The sequence below is a fragment of the Anoplophora glabripennis genome, unplaced genomic scaffold (genome assembly GCF_000390285.2).
Source record: "Anoplophora glabripennis isolate ALB-LARVAE unplaced genomic scaffold, Agla_2.0 scaffold1041, whole genome shotgun sequence".
Lineage (NCBI taxonomy): Eukaryota > Metazoa > Arthropoda > Insecta > Coleoptera > Cerambycidae > Anoplophora > Anoplophora glabripennis.
The window spans coordinates 91,368-112,655 of NW_019417123.1; the positions used below are offsets into that span (position 1 = coordinate 91,368).

General features: G+C 33.2%; 1 protein-coding gene across 1 annotated transcript in view; it reads right to left on the reverse strand.

Moving 5' to 3' along the window:
* The window catches only part of LOC108913837 (protein Skeletor, isoforms B/C-like), a gene marked incomplete at its 5' end in the record, with an annotated part of 107,014 nt that overhangs the window by 64,480 nt on the left and 21,246 nt on the right, over positions 1 to 21,288 (reverse strand). Inside the window, 2 exons of the mRNA XM_018719477.1 lie at positions 1,880 to 2,139; positions 19,410 to 19,572. Of these exons, the coding sequence (XP_018574993.1) occupies positions 1,880 to 2,139; positions 19,410 to 19,572 (423 nt within the window). The remainder of the gene's footprint in view (positions 1 to 1,879; positions 2,140 to 19,409; positions 19,573 to 21,288) is intronic.

Below are 21,288 nucleotides of genomic sequence, written 5' to 3' on the forward strand. Positions count from 1 at the left end.
ATTTTTGTGATTTTTTCGATTTTTACCATAATAATCATGATTCATTCGATTTGTAACCAGTCATGTATTATAAAAAATTTAATTACAAACATTTTTTTCCTTTTCTATTTTCGCCTAAAATCAACTCTTAAAAAGATACATAATTAAATAGGAAGAAAAATATGACATTTTTCCAATTTTTTTAACATATTGTGCCGTCAAAAGTTAACCCCACGTTTTTTTTATGCGCATAGAAAAATTTTCATTTCTAGTGATATTTGAAAGCCAAAAAGCTAAAAATCTCCGTGGATATACGATTCACCCAAGCCAAAACAGATACCGCCTGGTCTATATTAGCAGAATATAAGATGAATAGTCTAGTCACTCGAAGACTCTATATTCCTGTGAATAAACTATATAAAATGGTGAATTATTTGATTGATTCTCCTGAAGTCCTGAACAAATTTGAATTTAATGTGCCTCGTGTGAATTTAAGACATTGTGACATATGTATATAGACCTAAAATGCACGTTTTATCATCTTCCTTGTTCCAAATGTGTAAAATACCTGTATATCTCAAATGACAAGTTTTATACTGCCACTTCAATAAAAAAAAATATTATATTGTGATCCTAGCAGTCTATTTACGATGTATGTAATGACGTCAAATTTCGTAATCAAGTGCAGTCGACAGAATAATCCTAAATTCCTGTTCTGTATCGAATTAACTCTGTCAAAATAGGAACTTTATGTCAAAAATTACAATACATACAAATGAATGAATGAAAATGAATTTATTGATTCAAAAATTATTTAAATGGACAATATAATCTGTGGTTCTAGGTTACATTTCTAATAAACTGGATTGGATATCAAAAATTAATTTCCTTACATATCCTGTAAAAATTTGCAACCTGGCGACACTGTTATCATTTTACACTGTGACGTCATTGCAAACTTATCGTAAATGGACTATCCTTACTCTTGTGTATCTATTTGCTGCTGTTAAGTTGAATATGATTGTTTTAATAATTTATATTTTTGGTTTTTTCTTTGTATTTTTTGTTTATACAGTTTTTGTTATATTCTAACTTTGTGCTACCCTGTAAATGATTTTTGCTGATATTAAAATAAATAAAATAAAATGAAATAAGTAAATACGCCTACCAATGGTTCATGGTCTAACGAATGTGACGGCTAAACTAGTTATAGTTAATAACATAACATAAAACATAACATAAAACACCACAGAAATAAGACAACCCCCAAATCCAAAAGCCAAAGGCTTGTGCGGAAGGGGGCTACACTTGAAAAAACGCAGACAAACACCCATTATCCATCGACATTGCCAGTGCCGACACCGGGGATCGAACCCAGACCAGAGTAGGAAACCTAGCCGAGGAATGCTTGCCACCGCACTCTCGACCGACTGCGCTACCGTGGCGATTAATTAATTAATTAATATTATAGTAAGTTGTGGGATCTGCAAAATAGAAACCTGTCCTTACGGTATGAAAGGCTACGACTCGCAGACAGCGCTTAACAAACTGACTTCTGACCGAATATACTCGTTGAAACTTGCGTCGTGGGAAAGCTGGGAAAGCCCTTAATAGTGATAATATTTGTCTGAGGCAAAGCTTTATACAGTGTACGCTGGAATATTTGCAAACATTATCTCTTTGTTTACATATTTATCTCGATCAATTTCCAATTTGAAATTGTTTTTATGCTCACTTCGTACAGATAAATTTTGGTACGGTCTTTATTTATTAAAGTAAATAACAGTTTTAAAGATAAGTTTAATAAGCAACTTTCCACATTCCTGTAAGTCACAATGTTTATACGGATATGACCACAGCACCAAAAGCAGAAAAGTAAAATATATAAACACATCCTTACCTGGGGACTGACTCCAAGCATCTTCAGGGATGGTGGAATATTAAGACCTTGAGGTATTAGCACATGACCGAAGTCCACAGTAAACTTTTCGCACCAAATGCCGAAGTGGCCGATGTCGAAAATGGTAAGGTCACCAGGTAGGGTAAGAACGACGGTTTTTCTATCGTATTTCCGCAATGGAACTTCTTTACCATTTTCGTCGGGTACCCTGATGCCCTGGGGTGATGGTTTGGAACCGCTGCCTACCCAGAATTTGGCGTCTGGAAATAAACAAAACTATTTAAAATATGCAGAAACATACAGTCGTATGATATTTGTTGAGACAGAATTTCAGGAAGACCCCTGCATCACTTTCATGGATTTAAACCGAGGTAGAAAGACATTGGCGGCATTGACATTCACCGTAGTAGCTTGCAGTTGCTGCTATGTTTTGCAGTTACCAAGGCGCGTTTTTTCGTATGTCTATCGTCCTGCGTCCTTCAGTGTAATGTTTTATTAAAATTAGGTGAAAAATAAAAGAAAGAAATTTAATTAAATTTTATTTTATTTATTTTTATTTTATTAAAATTAATTAATACAATTTTTCCAAATGAAAACAAAATACAATTAAAAACCGTCTTGTAGTTTCTACAGGAGTATCTTTAGTCACTATAGGAAGAATCTTAAGTGAAATTGTCGAGTTACAAGCGCTAAATAATGATGATGGTGAAGTAAAATTTAGTTCTCCTAAAAATCGCAAGAGATAATTATTATTACTTGGAAAATTAGATCCGAGTTGATGTGGTAGGAGTGTAACAAAAGCCGGGACGCGTAGTAATTTATTTGTTAGTTCTCGGAACGGATGGGCCAAAAAGTTAGATATTTCAGTCAACACAAATTATCGAAAGTTAAGAGTTTCAAGTAGGAGAAATTTAGCAATATTTTTAACAAGTTCAGTTAGAGTCGGGGCCATGTGTTAAGCAGGTATAAAGAGAAACATCGATATTTCACATAACGCGCAAAATGCATTTCAAAGAACGTAAGAATTCCAAGAATAAGTTGTTATGATGTTGTGAGGAAAAGAAAGTAACATAGCTGGTTTGTTGACGGATCAAGCTATTAAGAATATATTAAATGAGATGGCTAATCCGTCCCATACCGCTACACGGAGTCACTAGAGGAAGGTTAGGGTTATTTGGAAGTTTAGGCTCAAAATTACTCAGATAACTATTAATATGGCATAGTTATGCCAAAGCATCCCGCCATTCAGGATTCCCGCCAGTAAGATAAGAACAGAAACGTCTGGACCCAAGAAAGGGGCGTGTCAAAGCGAAGTGTCGAATTCAGGAGAGATCTAGGAGAAAGAGCCAATTCTTCCTTATGTTCCACATTGAGCAGTCGACTTAGTTTTAGAGTCTCGGGCTAGTTAATTAAATTTAATAATGGATAAAATTTTTCCAAATTTTGCGATGGAGCGCGCATTCCCTGAACATCGGTACGCTGTCGCGTGTAAATAAATAAATTAATAATGTTGTTGGAACCGTTGTGTTGGTATTTTGTTGTTTATTGTTATTAAAACCCTTCCTGGAAGTTTTGGTGTTTCTTTTTGTTTCTCTCAACTTCAGTGTCACCCTGTATAGCCAACCACTGGATTACGTTCTACGTAAGCAATAGAGGGTAAGTGCCTGAAATTCATTCTCTGAACATACAACATTTCTAAGTTCCCAAGTATTAATTAAAGTATTATGATAATTATAAACTCCCTTTCAAGAATAAAATAGTAAACTCTTGTGAAATCCAGACTCGTTATGATACCGGTCATAACGACAGATAGATAGACAAAGAAATAACCCCTTGATTATAACAGCTTGTGATAATGAAGGTTCTAGTGATGAAGATGATTTAGAAAATTTATCAGATTACCGCTCGGGACGCCACTGGACTTAACAAATTTAATCAAGTTAGGATTAAATTAGCCTCTTAACACTACAAATAACACTGCCAAATTACAACAAAACTGGGTAAAGATATTTACGAAATAGCAATTTTTGTAATATATATGAACTTTTTGTCTTAAAATCGTTGTAAATTGTTACAGTAGTTCCGATAACAGACCTTTATTGACTTATTCTTTTCTTGGAATTCTATCTCAACAAATATTGTACGGACTCTACAATTAATTATTCCGCCGTTTTTATTTTACACGTAATACCACATATTTTACCGATTTTAGAGTTCAACCCTTTATTTAGTGATACCATCCTTCTAATATTGACTGGCTGGCATTCGGCCACCGTTTTTTTGTAGAATATTATACTTTTTTTTTATATACATATAAGTACAGGCTGATTCAGATTTCGTAGCGTAAACAAGCCTTTGATCCGATTACAAATATCATAATAAAATGCCCTATTCTTTATTATTTTAATTTAAGCAATAAAAATATATATAACGAACGTTCGCTAGTTGAAGATTATTGATGCCCGAGCGTCTTAGTTCATTTCTGGTTGTAATGAGGCACATGGTCTAATTCATGGTCAATGTTTTCACGACGTGCTTATTAGAAGAATTATGCAGATATGCCACGCCTTTCGCGCATTTCGCGGCTCATGAGAATTTGAAACTACTCTACCGGTTTCGTACGTAGTGCTGTAACGAAAGGCCGACGCGACGGCTATGATCATCCGACCGAGTTCCGAACTCTACTAATTATATCGTTTGTCACACAAAAATACTTTTTTTGATTTATTTTTTCTTTTTCTTTCTAGGCAGGCTTCAACATCCTTAATAATATTTATGTTAGTGACTTTTTTTTATTATAAATTGTTTATGACATGTTTCTAAGCCCATCACAAATACTTTTTATTGATTTGTATCCAACCCTATTCATTGCCATCAATATCCCCATAATAAATGTATAAACCGAAAGACAGCGATTGAAATCCAACAAAGTTTCCATTTCTTTGTATTTACTCTGCTCTGGAGTAAGTCCCAGGTGCTTCTACAGAATCACCTTGAATCTTTTATAAATTCAAGATAGGATAGAAATGACAGCGGCTTAGGTGGAATTAGACGCGATGGGTGGCGGAACATCGTTTTCGAAGATGACTAATACGAGACTTAATCATTGCCATCCAGTATTTATCTTATTACTAGTTTCTAAAGTTTTAACACGTTTTGTTGGTCAGGAACGAGGCACGGCCCACCTTCTACCTCGTTTAATTAATAGGCAGCACAACTGAAGGTAAAAGTAATGAAAAATGGCATTAGAATCTCTTGAGAAACAAAAGGAAGAGCGAAACTTTTTCGGGAGTTTACACATTTGTGTTTCGGTGATGGATCGCAGGTAATAAATAATTCAGTTCGAATCTGGAAAGCAAATATTTTTCATTGTGATACATTTCTTAACATATTTCGCTGAGTAGATAGCTGATGGAGCTTACAGGATGAGCGATTGTTTTTGGGGGTTTCTCATATTTCTCGAAAATAAATAAAAAAGTGGTTTATATATTACGGACTCGATTATCTAGAAAAGTTAAATGAGGAAATTAGGTTGATTGAGACGAAAATTGATTGATTCGTTTAAGGCAGACAGGGCGTTTTTCAATTATTGTCGCCGTTTTCTACGATAATAATAAGTTTATTTTGACAATAATACAGGGTGGTCGGTTTTTCCTGACTCACCAGTGGCATCTGCGAAAGTGTAAGATAAGTTAAGATAAGGTGGCTCAAATTAGAAAACAGTCACCCTGTATATTGGGTATATACGAACTATGTGAAAGAGATAAGGAAAAATGGTAAATTTCAACTAGATTCCGACTTTCTGTTCGACCTAATATAATTGCATATATTTTTAAAATGTTTATCATGTTTTGTAAGTTGTCTTTTAAAAAATAAATGTCAAAAATTAATTTTATAAGTTTTCAACTGTTTCTTACCATAATTAAGTTCGCTATATGTGTATTTGACGTATCGATGAATAAAAACTGTACTGAATCGTATCAAGAAACAATTGATTTTCAAAACAAATATATTTGTGTTTATACATCATTTGAGAAGAAATTTTACGCAGATGTCAAAAATTAAAAAATATAATGGGTATTCTATTTAAAAAAATATGAGTTTGTGTTATAGGTAACTGAAAACCTGAACGTTATAGAAAATTATATGAGTACTTCACTGAATTCTGCGCAATTTACGTATAGGTACATCAAAATCGAAAAATGTCCCGTCTTAATCGAATTAATGTATCCATATGCGGTTTCACCATTCGATTTCCCTCAAAAATCGAGCCCGTGAGATCAAAACCACTTTTTTCTATTTTTTCAATAAATACAGGTAGGACAAACAGTCCATAAGTGTCGAACTTGGCCCATTTTTGGTTTGTAGGGTACTGTTGACTTGATAACTTCTTCCTCTTCTTCTTCTTCTTCCTAGTGGTTGGTTCTAATAAGTCCCATAGCACTGCGGCCTAATTAGGTCTATTGTGCGTCCTACTACTAGTCCTATTCAGCAAGCAGTTTTGTCCTTTTGACAAAGTCCAAAAGCTTCCTTGCTGACACTTCTTTCAGTTCCTTAGGTTCCAAATAAGGTCTCCCCAGGAGCGCCATTCTACTACGTACAAATCCCGGACACTCGCCCAGGATATCCAGAGAAGTTTCATCCGCCGAGTCACATCCTTGGCAGACCAGACTGTCTACAAGCTTTAGCTTATGTAGATGTTTCCTAAAGTGACAGTGTCTCGTTATGAGTCATGTCACTCTCTTGAGCTAGATTTTGTTCGAGTTCAGTAAATCGTTTGCTTTTTCCTTCGAGCTCCTTAGAATGGCTATGTCCTGGCCTTGAAGTCCAGTATTTCCTGTGTTCTGTCTCAGCTCACATTGGCAGATGTGCCGTAGAAGGGCTCCAGGCCAATGAACTCTGTCTCGAATCCCTGCCTAGCAAGTTCATCCGCTTTCTCGTTCCCACAAATGCCTTTGTGCCCTGGCACCCAACACAGTCTAACTGTATTGTTGGCCAGTTCAGTCAGTATTTGTAAACAATCCCACACCAGTTTTGAACCTATCTTGTGTGCGCCTAATGCTTTAATTGCCAGCTTGACTATAAGAGAATATATATATGAGTTTACGTTTATAACCTCTACGTACATTCTCTGCCAGACACGCCACTATCGCGAAAATGTCTGCTTGAAATACGGTAGGGAACTTCCCCAGACTGTAGCTTGCATTCCATCTGGGTTTGAGTCCATTATATTCCTGCACCCGTCTCTCTGGTCATTTTGGAACCATCTGTAAACCATACTAGGCTCCACCTTTCCAGGGTATTAAACCTTTCCTCCCGTTTGCTTTGATCCTCTATTCGAGCCTTAAATAGCTTGTGGAAGTGAAACCTTGGAACCATCTTGCCAGATACCATCCCAAAAGTTGGTCCCGACATAGATGTGTCCATGATCCTGGAGTAGGAACTACCGCTCCAGTCGTTGTTATTCCTGAGTCGATATGTAGTCCAGTTGGTAGAGGTTCGGCCTGTGTCAAACATTGATAACCCGGAAATAACTACACAGGCTTACTTTAAATAATGAGTACAATAACAGGCTAATTTGCTGACAAAGTATTTTATCATGAAAAAAAGTTATTAACAATTTAATCGTGAAAAAAATTTTTTTTAGTAGTTTTCTTTAAATAACTCCATGACATAAGCCATGAGATTGAAAAAACTGTATAAAACGTCAATTTTTTAAAGTTCCTGTAAAAATGTCAATTATAAACAAAAAGTGATAAAACTTTCGAAAACTATAGTTCAATATATATACAATAATGACGGAAATCAGGAGAGCAAAACTTTTTGTTCTATAAGGTGTTATACATTCATCGGCATCTGAAACTCGAAACTTTGCCAAATTTGTTCGAAGCTTTGCTGACACTTGAAATTTGGTACACACATAGTGTAAATATGCAGAAACTAAAAGCAATTTGCAAAATTCAAGTATCTTCATTTTTGCAGTTTTGGTAAGGTTTTGTACGTCACAGTTTTATACGTCACAGTTTTTTTATTTTTTGGACGTATATTTATGTATAATTATAAAATATTCCATTACGGTAGATTAGCCACCATAATTACCTACAATTTAAAAACAAAAATATTTTCATCGTTTAGATCCTAAGCTACTTAACATTTTGCGCCTGTTAGCCATAGGTACTCGTACATTATTCAACATATCAACATAAAACAAAAATGTACGTGTGGGGTAAATCTTTAACTTTAAGTAAACAATTGTTTAAATGTATTAGTTGCGTATTTCTAACAGTATACAAGCGCCGAAGAGCGGAGCTCGCGCTCGAAAATGAAAAGTTGAAGGTTTACCTCACACGTACGATTTTTTGTAGCTATTTTTATTACGAACAAAATCATATCCTAAGCATTTTTTCGTACAAAGTCATCCCGCTGAGTTATTTAAAGAAAACTACTAAAAAAAAATTTTTTTCACGATTCAATTATTAATAACTTTTTTTCCTGATAAAATACTTTGTCAGCAAATTAGCCTGTTATTGTACTCATCATTTAAATTATTCCTGTGTAGTTTTTCCCGAGTTATCAAGAAAATGTCACCAACAGTAACTTTTCGTCCTCTGCCGACTGGACTAATGCTGCTAGCCGCGCTTCTCTTTCCACCACTATGTGCAGCGGTGGTAGATTTAGCATGACTTCATGACTTGATAACTAGTATATTAGTAGTCCATCAGTATCACGATATCTTTTCACTGTATTGTACTGTATTCACTTAACATTATAACCAACTTATTAAAATTTTTTTTTTTAAATTGCAAAGATCAAAGTTTTAGGAAATTTTCTTCCAATCTCAAAGAGATACATGACAATTTATTGACCGTTTCGTTTAAGGGATATAAAGAGATCATACATTTTTTTAATATAATGCTCTATATGCTGGTAGTTCTTTGAAATCCTCTCATTTTTCATTTGTAAAGTAATACGGTATTAGAGTGGTATAAGTTAATAAATAAATGAGAATTTTCGCTAAATTAATAAATTTTTTTGAATTTTCTTCACAGAAGCAAAATGCTAAAAAAAAATTGAAAAAAAAAACAAATGGTGCTTATTGTATCCGAACTGGAATTTGTGCTATATTAAAACAAAATTATTAAAAAACTCACTCGGGATTAATTGCAATCCATAAACACGTTATTTATTTTATTTATTTAGAACTTAGTGTAGTAATATGTGCTATGAAATGTTTAATACTTAATGAAATCGATTTGGAAATAGAGACGTCCGCTCCCCTGCTCTTAAAAAAATTAACTACCATCAATTTAGAAAATTAAATTGTAAGCTCCTTATAATGTCGCAACGCTTAAATTAAGAAGATTATTTGACAAATTAAATTTACTAAGAACACTCGAGAAGAATGGGTGAGTCGAATTTTAAATAAATTGTGTTGAAAATTTGATTTAAATTATTTAAGGTAATTTTCTGAAGCTTTTGTGAGCTCCTCTCTGCACTAGAATATAATGTTACACAATTATAAATCGTATTATGTAGCTTTTTGTAGAAGGAAGTAGAGATTTCTTCATGAGAAGAATTAAGTAAATATTTATGTGTCAATTTAGGCTTGTACAGGGTCGTCATGTGAAATTATTCGGCTATAACTTTTACTATATTTTTTTTATCAGAAGATAATTTAAAAAACAGTTTTATAGGGTTGTAATTTTGATGAATTAAGAGATATATTGAAAATCAACCACATAAAAGAAATCCACTCTTGCTGCTGTCCCATGTAATTTTATTATATAACATAATTTTGATGTCTGTAATATTTCTATGTAATGTGGCCTATAATGAAAATTTCGAATATCTCGGTCGAAATATACAGGGTGTAACTAAATTACTTGGTCAAACTTTAATGACGGAATCTATGTTATAAAGCAACAAAAAGAGCTTCTATATGTATGTCTGAAACCCTTCGTATTATAATTTGAAAACTAATTCTTTTTTGAAATTACAAAAAAGGCTAGAAATTTCATTTAAATTTGGGTATCATTTTTTTATTTTCTACAAGTGTATATGCATGACAGGTTTGTTACACAGAAGGGGTGGATGTAGTAATTTTTCTTTACAGTTTTTTTCCGAGCTATTTAAAGTTTGGTAACCTCGTATATCGTAAATGAAGTTTTATCCTGGCACATTTTCCGTCTATATGATTTCCTCAAGATTTATTATTAGATAGGTTTGAGATGCACAGCGCAATTAGGAGAAGGATTATGTACTCGATAATGTTTTTGTGCAAAATGTCAACCACGATATTGATTGCATTGAGCTTACAAGGCAAACAAATTACCGTATTCCTCGAATAATGTCAGATCAAATAGTTTGTTCAATCTTCCTCCTCGCGCATAAACATGTTACGATGGTTTTTTTTTGGGGAAGTTTCACATTTTTTTTTCTTTTCTTGTTAAATTCCTTTCATCGTAAAAAGTCAATTGCCACATAAATTTTAGATTTTTAATTAATAGTTTTCCTATAAAAAAATATATAAATTCAAAATAATTCTCTATGCATTAAAACGCAGTCTCAAACAAAGACGGCTGACTCTTACGTCACGATCCGGTATCGGTCCAAATTAAACGAGTCGTGTAGAGTCGTGATCTGTAGTCTGTCTCACTCTTACTCATTTGTGTTTATGCAAAGAACGTGTGTCGGATAGATTTTATATTTTTTGCTTTTACTTAACACAATATTGTTAATTATTTTAAAAACTGTACATTCTATGGCCACAAAAGCCGGATTTATCCAAGAGCGATCTGATAATTTGTCAAAAATAGATGTTCTATAAAATATGTTTGCATGATTTCTTCCTCATTTTCTCGTCCTTTGGTACATTAAATAGCTTGTTGGGGGCAGTTTGTGTTGTGGAACTACACATGGGTACTATAATATTTATGTTCAGACACTGTTATGTTTTTCACGTTTTCGTGTTGTAATTCTGATCCTGAAGCCGCCACGCATTAAAGCTGCCTGGATAGATATTGTGAAAATGTTCGTAGACTCTATGAAAATTAACGAAACTTGTCTTTAAATTTATACACTAAAACTAACTACTCAAAACTACTCAGAATTCAATGCGAACACAAACTAATTCAACACAAGATTAAATGACAGCAATGCAATGACAGCGCCAGCCTCCCGCGTCTTGACAGTCTTAACACTCATATACCGGATCCTGACGACACAAATTGCTTGACCAATTAGGGACCGTCTTCGCCCACTTAATTATATTCAATATTTTAATAATTAATTACATATTAATAGTTAAGTTTAAAGGGGTTTTACATATAGAAACATACTTTTATAGTAATTTTCTGTACTTTAAATAAATTTTCCTTCAAAAGAAAATTTGATGCAACTTCCTCATTATAATAATATGGAGTATAGTCTGGACATATTCAATACCTCGATAGCACATATTAAAATAATTTTCTATTTTCATAATTGAAGTTTCCAGTTTTTTTGTGTGTGTTTGTATTACTTATGTAGTTGTTTCTGTTATGTTCTTATGATGATGTTTAGATATACTAATTCTTATGTGACTTTACTGTTTTGCTATTTATTGATTATCGTTTGTACTTTTTGGTAAAATTTTTATATATTTACTTATTTTAAATGTTTGTGCTTCTTATTGTTTATGTGTATTATACAGGGTGGTGCAACCAAGATGGGGTGGAAGATTACGTCTGAATGACGAGGAATTATGAAATAATTTTTTGTCACGAGGTGCATAGTTACGAGATCCATATTCTAAAAATATTTTCATTATACAGGGTGCACACAAAAGTCCGTGACAAACCAAACATATGATTTTTTAAATGGAACACTCTGTATTTGAATCTTAAAATGAATTTCTACCCATTACTACGATACTTTTGATATAATGGTTGATGGGTCTAAAGTTTATAGTTTTAGAGAAAATGGCGTTTAAACTTGAAAAACTACCCCCAAATCAATCAAATTCCTCCCCCATCTAAAAAGGTTGTCAAAAAACGAAAGCTAGTACAAAATGTACCATATCCTTGGGTATAATAATGAATCTTGACTGGTTCAAAAATGACTGACTAGTATACAGGGTGATGGAGCTTGACTATTTCACTCGAAAGTCAATTTTTTTAAATGGAACACCCTAAATTTTATTTGCCCATGTTATAGGCAATAAAACCAGCTTTCAAAAAATATGGCACATGATACCCTTCAATAAAATACTTTCTTAGGAAATCATCGGAAAACATTGATTTTTCAAAGAGCGACTGAAACTGTGAAATAACGACCAAAACTTCAACATTTAGTAAGAGGGGTATGATGATTGTTACATTTTGTCTTTGACAATTAAGTAGTTGACAGTTTTGTAAAAGTAGGTTTTCAAAATGAGTTTAAGTACACAAGAAATGATCAATATGATATCAGTTCTATACGAATGTCAAAGAAATCCGTTATTAGCTAGTAGAGTGTATGCGGTACGATATCCGGAAAATGAGAAAAAGCCAAGGCCTGAAGCTTTTCGCTCATTATTGAACCGATTTGAAGATACAGGAAGTGTTGCAACCAAAAAACGTGCAATAGTTAACAAACCAGTAACAAATGAAGAAAATCAACTAGCAGTATTACTAACTGTACAAGAAAATCCACAAACAAGTACCTACTAGAGAAATTGAAAGAAGTCTAGGTATAGACCGCACTAGCGTCAAGAGAATTTTGAAGCAGCATAAATATCACGCGTATCACATGGAATTACATCAGCAAGCAGCACTTTAAAAGTAATGGTGTGATTTATCGCCATAATATCCACTTTTATTCAGTAGAAAACCCTCACTGGGTTCGCCAAATTGATCACCAAAATAAGTGGTCTATAAATGTTTGGGGTGGAATAATTAGTACTCACGTGATAGGCCTTAATTTTTTCGAGGATCATCTTACTGGTGAAATCTATTTAAATTTTTTAGAAAATGAATTGACGCTGCTTTTAGAAAATTTAAATTTAGCACTAAGAAATTCTTTCTGGTTCCAACATGACGGAGCCGCGCCACATTTTCACATAAATGTTCAAAATTATTTAAACAATTGGAAGAGAAATCAGTGGATTGGCCGTGGTGGTCCGATTGTGTGGCCGGCCAGATCTCCTGATCTGACGCCGATGGACTACGTTTTGTGAGGATATGTCTCAGAACAAGTATATAGAATGCCTCCAACAACGGCAGATGATACGAAAATACGGATTCAACAATGATTCCGTCAAATTACAGAGCAGACCTTACGAAATGTTGAACGTTCCTTCATACATCGGCTTGAAATATGTCTTCAACAAAATGGCGGCCTGATTGAACAACTCTTATAAAACATTTAGATACATCTTTCTGTAACGTTAGTAATAATGGCATTGATTTTCTTTATTTGTTATTGATTTATTAACTACTGTATATTTTGTGAATGTGACCCTTCCTTTCTCCTAAAATCAGTTCAATAAAGAATGAGAAGCTACAGTTTACTGACATCATAGCCCTCTTACTAAATGTTGAAGTTTTGGTCGTTATTTCAGTTTGTTTCAGTCGTTCTTTGAAAAATCAATGTTTTCCGATGATTTCCTAAGAAAGTATTTTATTGAAGGTTATCATGTGCCATATTTTTTGAAAGTTGGTTTTATTGCCTTTAACATGGGCAAATAAAATTTAGGGTGTTCCATTAAAAAAATAGACTTTCGAGTGAAATAGTCAAGCTCCATCACCCTGTATACTAGTCAGTGATTTTTGAACCAGTCAAGATTCATTATTATACCCAAGGATATGGTACATTTTGTACTAGGTTTCGTTTTTTGACAACCTTTTCAGATGGGGGAGGAATTTGATTGATTTGGGGGTAGTTTTTCAAGTTTAAGCGCCATTTTCTCTANATATTAATAGTTAAGTTTAAAGGGGTTTTACATATAGAAACATACTTTTATAGTAATTTTCTGCACTTTAAATAAATTTTCCTTCAAAAGAAAATTTGATGCAACTTCCTCATTATAATAATATGGAGAATAGTCTGGACATATTCAATACCTCGATAGCACATATTAAAATAATTTTCTATTTTCATAATTGAAGTTTCCAGTTTTTTTTGTGTGTTTGTATTACTTATGTAGTTGTTTCTGTTATGTTCTTATGATAATGTTTAGATATACTAATTCTTATGTGACTTTACTGTTTTGCTATTTATTGATTATCGTTTGTACTTTTTGGTAAAATTTTTTATATATTTACTTATTTTAAATGTTTGTGCTTCTTGTTGTTTATGTGTATTATATTTATTGTAGCTATAAAATTCATCCTGTAATTGGGTTCCTCCAGTTACCGTCGGGTGAATTAAAATTAAATAAATAAATAAACTTTTTTGTTGATTTGTGATACAGAATTCGCCGTTAAAGTTTGACCAAGTATTTTAGTTACACCCTGTATAACTACATGGTGATGGTGCAAACAATTAGACAAATTTATGTTTACTTTTATTTATAACGTTGAACATATTTCCATTTCAATTTACTGAATTTTAGCAGGAAGTTATATTTTATATTAATGATTACCTAGTTTTTGCAAAAAATACTACATTGTTTTCACTCATATGAGAAAAGACATTGCTAAGTTCGTGAAAAGTAAACAGCAAAAGATTGGATGGTAAAAATTTTAGTAGATCAAAAGGTCGGGAAGTTAATAACAGTAAAAATGTTTGAAATTTAATTCTAGGGAGGCTTATATGAGAATTGTATAGGATAATCCTGAAGGGTTGTAAATTATGCAGGCGTACGCAGAATTGTAAAAAAGAAAGTTTCCGTGGACGCAGTGTAATAAAGTAAAGTAAGTAAAATTTAATTAATAATAATTTGTGGTTGAAGGAATGAAACAAAAATAATTAGAAAAAAGAAAGCATTGATATTTTGACAGTCCAATAGCGTTTGAAATACTATCTGCAGCAGCAGTAAAGGTAGGTTAAGTTAAGTTCCTGGCAAGCGGGCCATAGTCTAGTCCTCCATTGCAATCTTGTGATCTATTGTGGCTCACTTCTAAAGATATATTTCATTCAACAGGTTAAACTTAATAATAAATAACATTGTTGGCTGAGGTGGTTTTGTCCAGATCCTTCTGCAAAGCTGGATTTTGCCGAAATAGAGAAGCTAGTCCTTTACCCTGTGGGACAGATACATAATATATGTTCTGTTGTTTTCTCGCTCTCTAAACACGGTCGGCCTCTTCGAGCAAGTCCCTTATCCTTGACTGGCAATAATCAGTGAAAGGGTCTACTAGGAGTAGCCTTTCTGATTTCAGCTTTTAGCTCTTTGTTTCAATAGGTCTGCTTTCGAGCGAGTTAATCTTGGTAAGTCTTGCCAAAGCACTCCAAGACAACTTTGGCAGTAGCAGAAGGTATGTCAAGTACTAATTCTAGTCCAATAAAGTTTGAGGCAGCATCTTCCCTAGCTAGAGGGTCTACTGCATTATTTCCCAGAGTCATGCTTTCTTCTTTCCTAAACATATATGAGCTTCCTGACAGTTCCATATCGTTCTTGAATTGCATCTGTAGTATTTAAGGGCTCTCGCTTGTCTGTATCGACTTGTAACTATGTTGCAATCGTTCCAGCATCCATACACGACTCAGTGACATATATTTCTCTCCGAAAGATTGCATTGGTGCTAAGACTTACCGATGGTCCTTGGATTGGGGTTTTGTTACATGCCTTCAATAGGTTAGTTCTATTCCAATCTCATTGTTCTCTTTCCAGGAAAAGAATGTTGATTAATTTTGAGGTAGTTTATATTCAATCGTGTAGGAACGACATCTGGGGTTATCGACGGAATGTCGTGATGTTCTAAATTCTCCAGCAATCTATCATGTCCCATAGTGTTCTGTTTTCTTTAAACATTTAAAGACGTGATAAGTGCATTGCAGTTAACTGTGAGCAGTTGATTGCACTGATTATAGCCAGACATGTTTATCTAGTCAGTAAAGGGTAAATAAAGGGTAATAACTATAAATTTATGACCGATTGGATACAGGATGTAACATAAACGTTCCTAAAATGATTCCTAAGAGTTTCACAATCCTTCAGAGATTGGAAGTGAAATGCAGTTTTTGATCACCTACTCAAGAACGTAAAATTTAAACAAAAAATAACGAGGCGTCGGAATTAGGGGGGATCTCAGACGTTTGACGTATCAAAGAAAAAATACATAATAATGGTGAATGTGTGTTAATTCGTTGCTAAAATTTACAAGTCCAATTATCAGCATCGCCATCTAGGTGACAAATTAAGTACTATGTTCATAAAAACGCACAACATTACAAGCCTATAATCCACTTATTTCATTTATGTAAAAATTGTTATTTACCTTGGTAAGTGTGATGTTATTTGTTTGTTTTACTGTAATATGTTGGATGGTATTGATATTTTAATAAGCAATTTGACTTTCCTTGATTTGTGGAACTATATTTACATTTGCTCCATACAGCGGCCATATAGGGGCAAATGTGATTCGTAGTAATGGGGTAAAAGCATAATAATATATCAAATTTACCACACTTTTTTTTAATGTTCATCATGGTACGTAAATATAAAACAAAAACGTCTACAAATTACGCTAAAGAAGATATTAAACGGGCCAATGAGGAAGCAGAAAGCACAACCATTTATAGGCCTATAAAGATGAATAGTATACCATATGTTAAGCTGTATTTCGTTAGATGAAGTTGTATTTCGTTAGATGAAGGACAATTAGTCATCTATACAATTAGATGAAGAGCACAATTAGATGAAGAGACACAATAAAGAACACTGAAGACACAATGAAGAGACAATATCAATAAACAGACAATGAAGAAAAAATGAAGACTTTGAAGACAATGAAAATACAATTAATGACGAATGAAGAGATAATGAAGACAATGAAGAGACAATGAATGAAGAGAAAATTAATGAAGAGACAATGAATGAAGAGATAACGAATGAGGAGACAATGAAGAGATAATGGAAGAGACACAATGAATAGACTAGCTAATGGATTGTGCTAATGGATTGAGTAAAGCAGAGAAGTGGAGTTATGGCTTCTCAAGGAGAGAGGTTTCTCTAATTGTGGTACAGTTTGTTCAGGATGTCAGAAATGGTATTCCCAGTGAATACTGGTTTTTATGAAGAAGTGAGGAATCTGGAACTTGGAGAAATTAGGCTGGATATTGATCCCAGAGTAGGTGCGTTGTAGGTGCTATCAGTAGGGCATCTTCTGCAGGGTCTGCATATTTTGCACACCTAAATTTCTGGTATCGAAGAATATCGTTTGACTTGTATTTGATAAGATTATTTAGAAAATATTTTTGAATTTGTTCAAATTAGTACAATACCTAAATACAGTAAAAAAAATGAAATAGCACTGCGGGAACTAATTACAATTTTGAATATACTTTTGAAAATACATCATATTCAAAAATTTCCAAAAAGAATATTTTCACAATTTCTATCTGAAATTTGAAAAATTATAATACCTACAGTCATTGCGAACGAAATCAAAAAAGGATGGAGAGGAAAATTCACCCCCCCCCACAGATTTGTTCAAACTTTGAAAACAGCTCAGAATTAATAATCCAGAGATCCAGACACACCAACTAGACCAATTAAGCAAACTGAACCAGGTCCCTATGATGTAGAGCCAACTACTAAAAATGTGTCTTTTGAAGATTTGCTTCTATCTGCAGTCAAAAAAACCCCTCAACCACAACTTCGAAAGTAGAACATGTCCTGGATCATATATTTTGACGTGAGTACAAGCCAGTTAAAAATATTACTAAAAGGAATATTCGATTATCATCTAATAGCAGTGAAGATCATTGTTCTCTAGTTTTGATGCAATCTGCAATCTGACACTGAATAATTCTCAATGTTACAAGATGAAATTGCTGAGAAAAACAGAATGAATGAAGAAAATAAAGAAATACTCTACAAAAAAACTTGTTAAACATTTTGTTGGTAACGTCATAGAGAAAACCGATGATGATTGTTAAATTTACGAGATCATATGAAAATATATTTGGCCAACATGTCTTGATGCAGACACAATAGATGATAAGGAAATTATTAAGATATTACCTGACCCACTGTCGACCGTCGAGGCTCATTTCACTTTCAATGTTGCTTTCAAGGCTACAATTTATAATTGATCTGTGCTAATTTAATAAACACTTTATAAAAATGCGTGCTGTTATGTATGTATTCTTTCATAAAGTATTTTTTCCAAGATGTATGAGATAATTTTGATGTATAGAATAGACGGTAAAATGCATTGTTTTGAAATTTGGGTTATATTCCATATGGATAACTTAATATTTTTAGAAAATTTGAAAGTTACTCCTTTCAAGATATTTAGAAGTTTACCTAATATAAAACTTAACACATTTACCCCACCCCACTTCATTTTAATGCTCGAACGACTCGAACTTACTTACAAACTAGGTAACTACTAAAATTCTGGACGTAAATAATAAAGTAGTGCTGACAATGACAGCAAACGATTCTATTCAGTTTAACTGTTAACTCAGCTTTCAGTAAATGCAAATTTACGCTTAGAATGTTAATTTTAATACCCATAGTTAAGAGAGACATAGAAGCAATGAAATTATAAAAGTTGGCTTCATTGGACATTCAATCTTGGTTACAGAGAACCCCCTGCGATTAAAATTCATTAGATAGTATAAAAGTTTGATATTTTATAGTAGGACTTCGTGCCTTATAGAAACGCTTTTTGCGGTAGGTATTCTATTTAATATATCAAGATTCTGTTTTGCGAAAGTAATATTTTATTCACACGTTGCATACAATATTTTTCCCGCCGATTATTAATTTATTTATTATTTTCACACTAGTGCCTAATTTATTTGCTTTGGCAGCTTTCATCTATTTTAAATATTTTTCCAGCCTTTGATAGACATTTCGATTAGTCACCAAAGTAATTAATAATAATTTCAGATATGACTTGATATGATATAACTTAATGAACAAAATTAATTAAAGCGAATAGTTAATAAATATTATTGTTCTCGGGCTAGTCTCTGTGGAAGCTATGATAATCCCCAGGTAGTGGTATATCCTTAGATTTAGTTACGAATATCGACTGAGGGCGCGGCCCAACTTTGTAGAGTCGCAACTGAAGATGCAGACAGTGAAGAAGAGCGAAACGTTTGGAACTAATGGATGCCACCAGTTATAAAGGCCACTACGCAACGACAATGTCTGCGGATCGTTTCAGTTTAGATGGGCCTTAAAACCTACAACATGAACAGGAATGAACATAAGGGCGGGCCTAGGAGTTCTGGGTCCGCCGCCACAGAGCCTAGCCCGAGAACAACAGTGGCGTGTCAAAGATTCCTAGCTAAGCCTAAGGAAGTACAACGTATAGAAATCACTATAAGTATAAACCTCTTTATAATATTTTAGTCCCGGAATTATAAATAATATGGAAATCGTATATCTCACCTGGTGCTTCTCCATCATATGACAGGTGCGGTACCAATAAGGTCTGGGCATCCACGATAACAATGTTGTCTGAAGAAATACCATGGACACCCTTCAAGGGATCAATTTTCTGTGGGCGAGGGTAGTCAAAGCTTTTTGGTATTTTTACGTCGCCAAAATTCACCTAAAAAAAATAGAATCGGTGCTTTAGATCTGTCAGTAAAATGTAGTGTAGATATAATGTAAATCATAGTGCGAGAAAAATGATTAAATGGAGCAAAGTAGCATATTTTAATGAAAAATAATATTTTCGAGAGAAACTGGAAAAATTTTCTTCAGTTTTCTCAAGATTCTTTTGAAAAACATGAAATTTTGGAATTTTAATTTTAACGTTTTAGGAAATTTAAGGAAATACAATAAAACACTTTTTGAGACCATTTCTGTTTCTGCTATACGAATATGGAATTAGATTTTCGGTGACATTGTATATTTGCAACACCGTTTTCAGTTTTTTCCATTAGATTTGTCATTCTTTTCCGTGCCTAATGGTAGGTATATCGTGTTATACTGTCTGAGTGATGTTTCGTGTCGGAAAAGACATAATCAGTGTAATTTTTCTTCAAATACGTTGTTATTCACGTTTTCTTTACGGTAATGATTCAAATACTTACATGAAATGAGAAATAAAGTTTTAATAATAAAATTACACTACAATAAAAGGTTTTCCAAAAATTTAATAAGAAAAATTTAAGTAAATTATGTTTGAAAAACTAATAATTACCGTTTTTTTGTAACTTTTATTCTAATCTTCGTGAAGATTTTGCTGTGTTCTTCTTTTTGATATATGGAACCTTTTGTACTTTTTTCGAGGATGTTGGTTATTACAAAACGTTTTTTTTTGATATTGGTATTTACATTTAGTTATAATGTAGAATTCAGAAACTTTATTAAAACCCTCAAAGGTCACACTAGTGCGAATTCCCACCACCGTTTTTTTTAACGGCTGGGACTGATCAGGTAGCAGCTACCGAGGGTTCCACCGTGATGATTCCCTTTGTAGCCCAAACAGTCGAGCCGTACCATACCTATCCTCAGTATGTTATTGTCGGCCAAACTAGAGAATCTGAAAAGTCGGTGCGAATTTGCACTAGTGTGGCTTTCGTGTGGGTAAAAGTGTGGCAGAATTTGTATCATATAATCTAGAAATAAAATGAATTGAAATGCAAATTTCCGATTTTTTCACCTCAGTTACGTATCGAATAGACTAGAACATTGTTTATTTAGTTATTGTTAATAATTTTTTAAACACTTTTTTTTCATTAATATTTTAATTGTAACATAAATATTTGTCAATATTTGTGCATAATATTATTTAAATTAATATTTTTATACAAAAGAGTGCAAATTAAACGTCAATTTACAGAAAAGGGCCAAAAATGACAACTTCAAAAACTATGCCTAAATATATGACTATACGCGAGATACCGAGAAAAATCGATATCATTTTAACAATATGGGGTATTTTTTAAACTTTTTTAACTTTTTCTCTAACCATTATTTATTAAAAAAATACGAATTTTAAAAAAGTCATTTTTCGAAAATGTTTTTTTTTTCAATAGCATTTTTTATTAATAAATAATAATTTTTTCAAAACTAACAGTTTTAATGTAAATATGCTGTTTTCATTAACAAACAAAGACGACATAAAGGTTCAAAGTTGGCTAAATCCCAATTCGCACTAGTGTGACCTTTAAGGTAGCCCACCCCAAGTAAGACCTTTGAGGGTTAAATTAACAAAAAAATCACTTAACGAGGCTATGTCTTACATCTGAAACAATATTGCTCTTGTACATTTTATTCTATAACTATAAATTGTACCTATCTCATTTAGATTTTATTC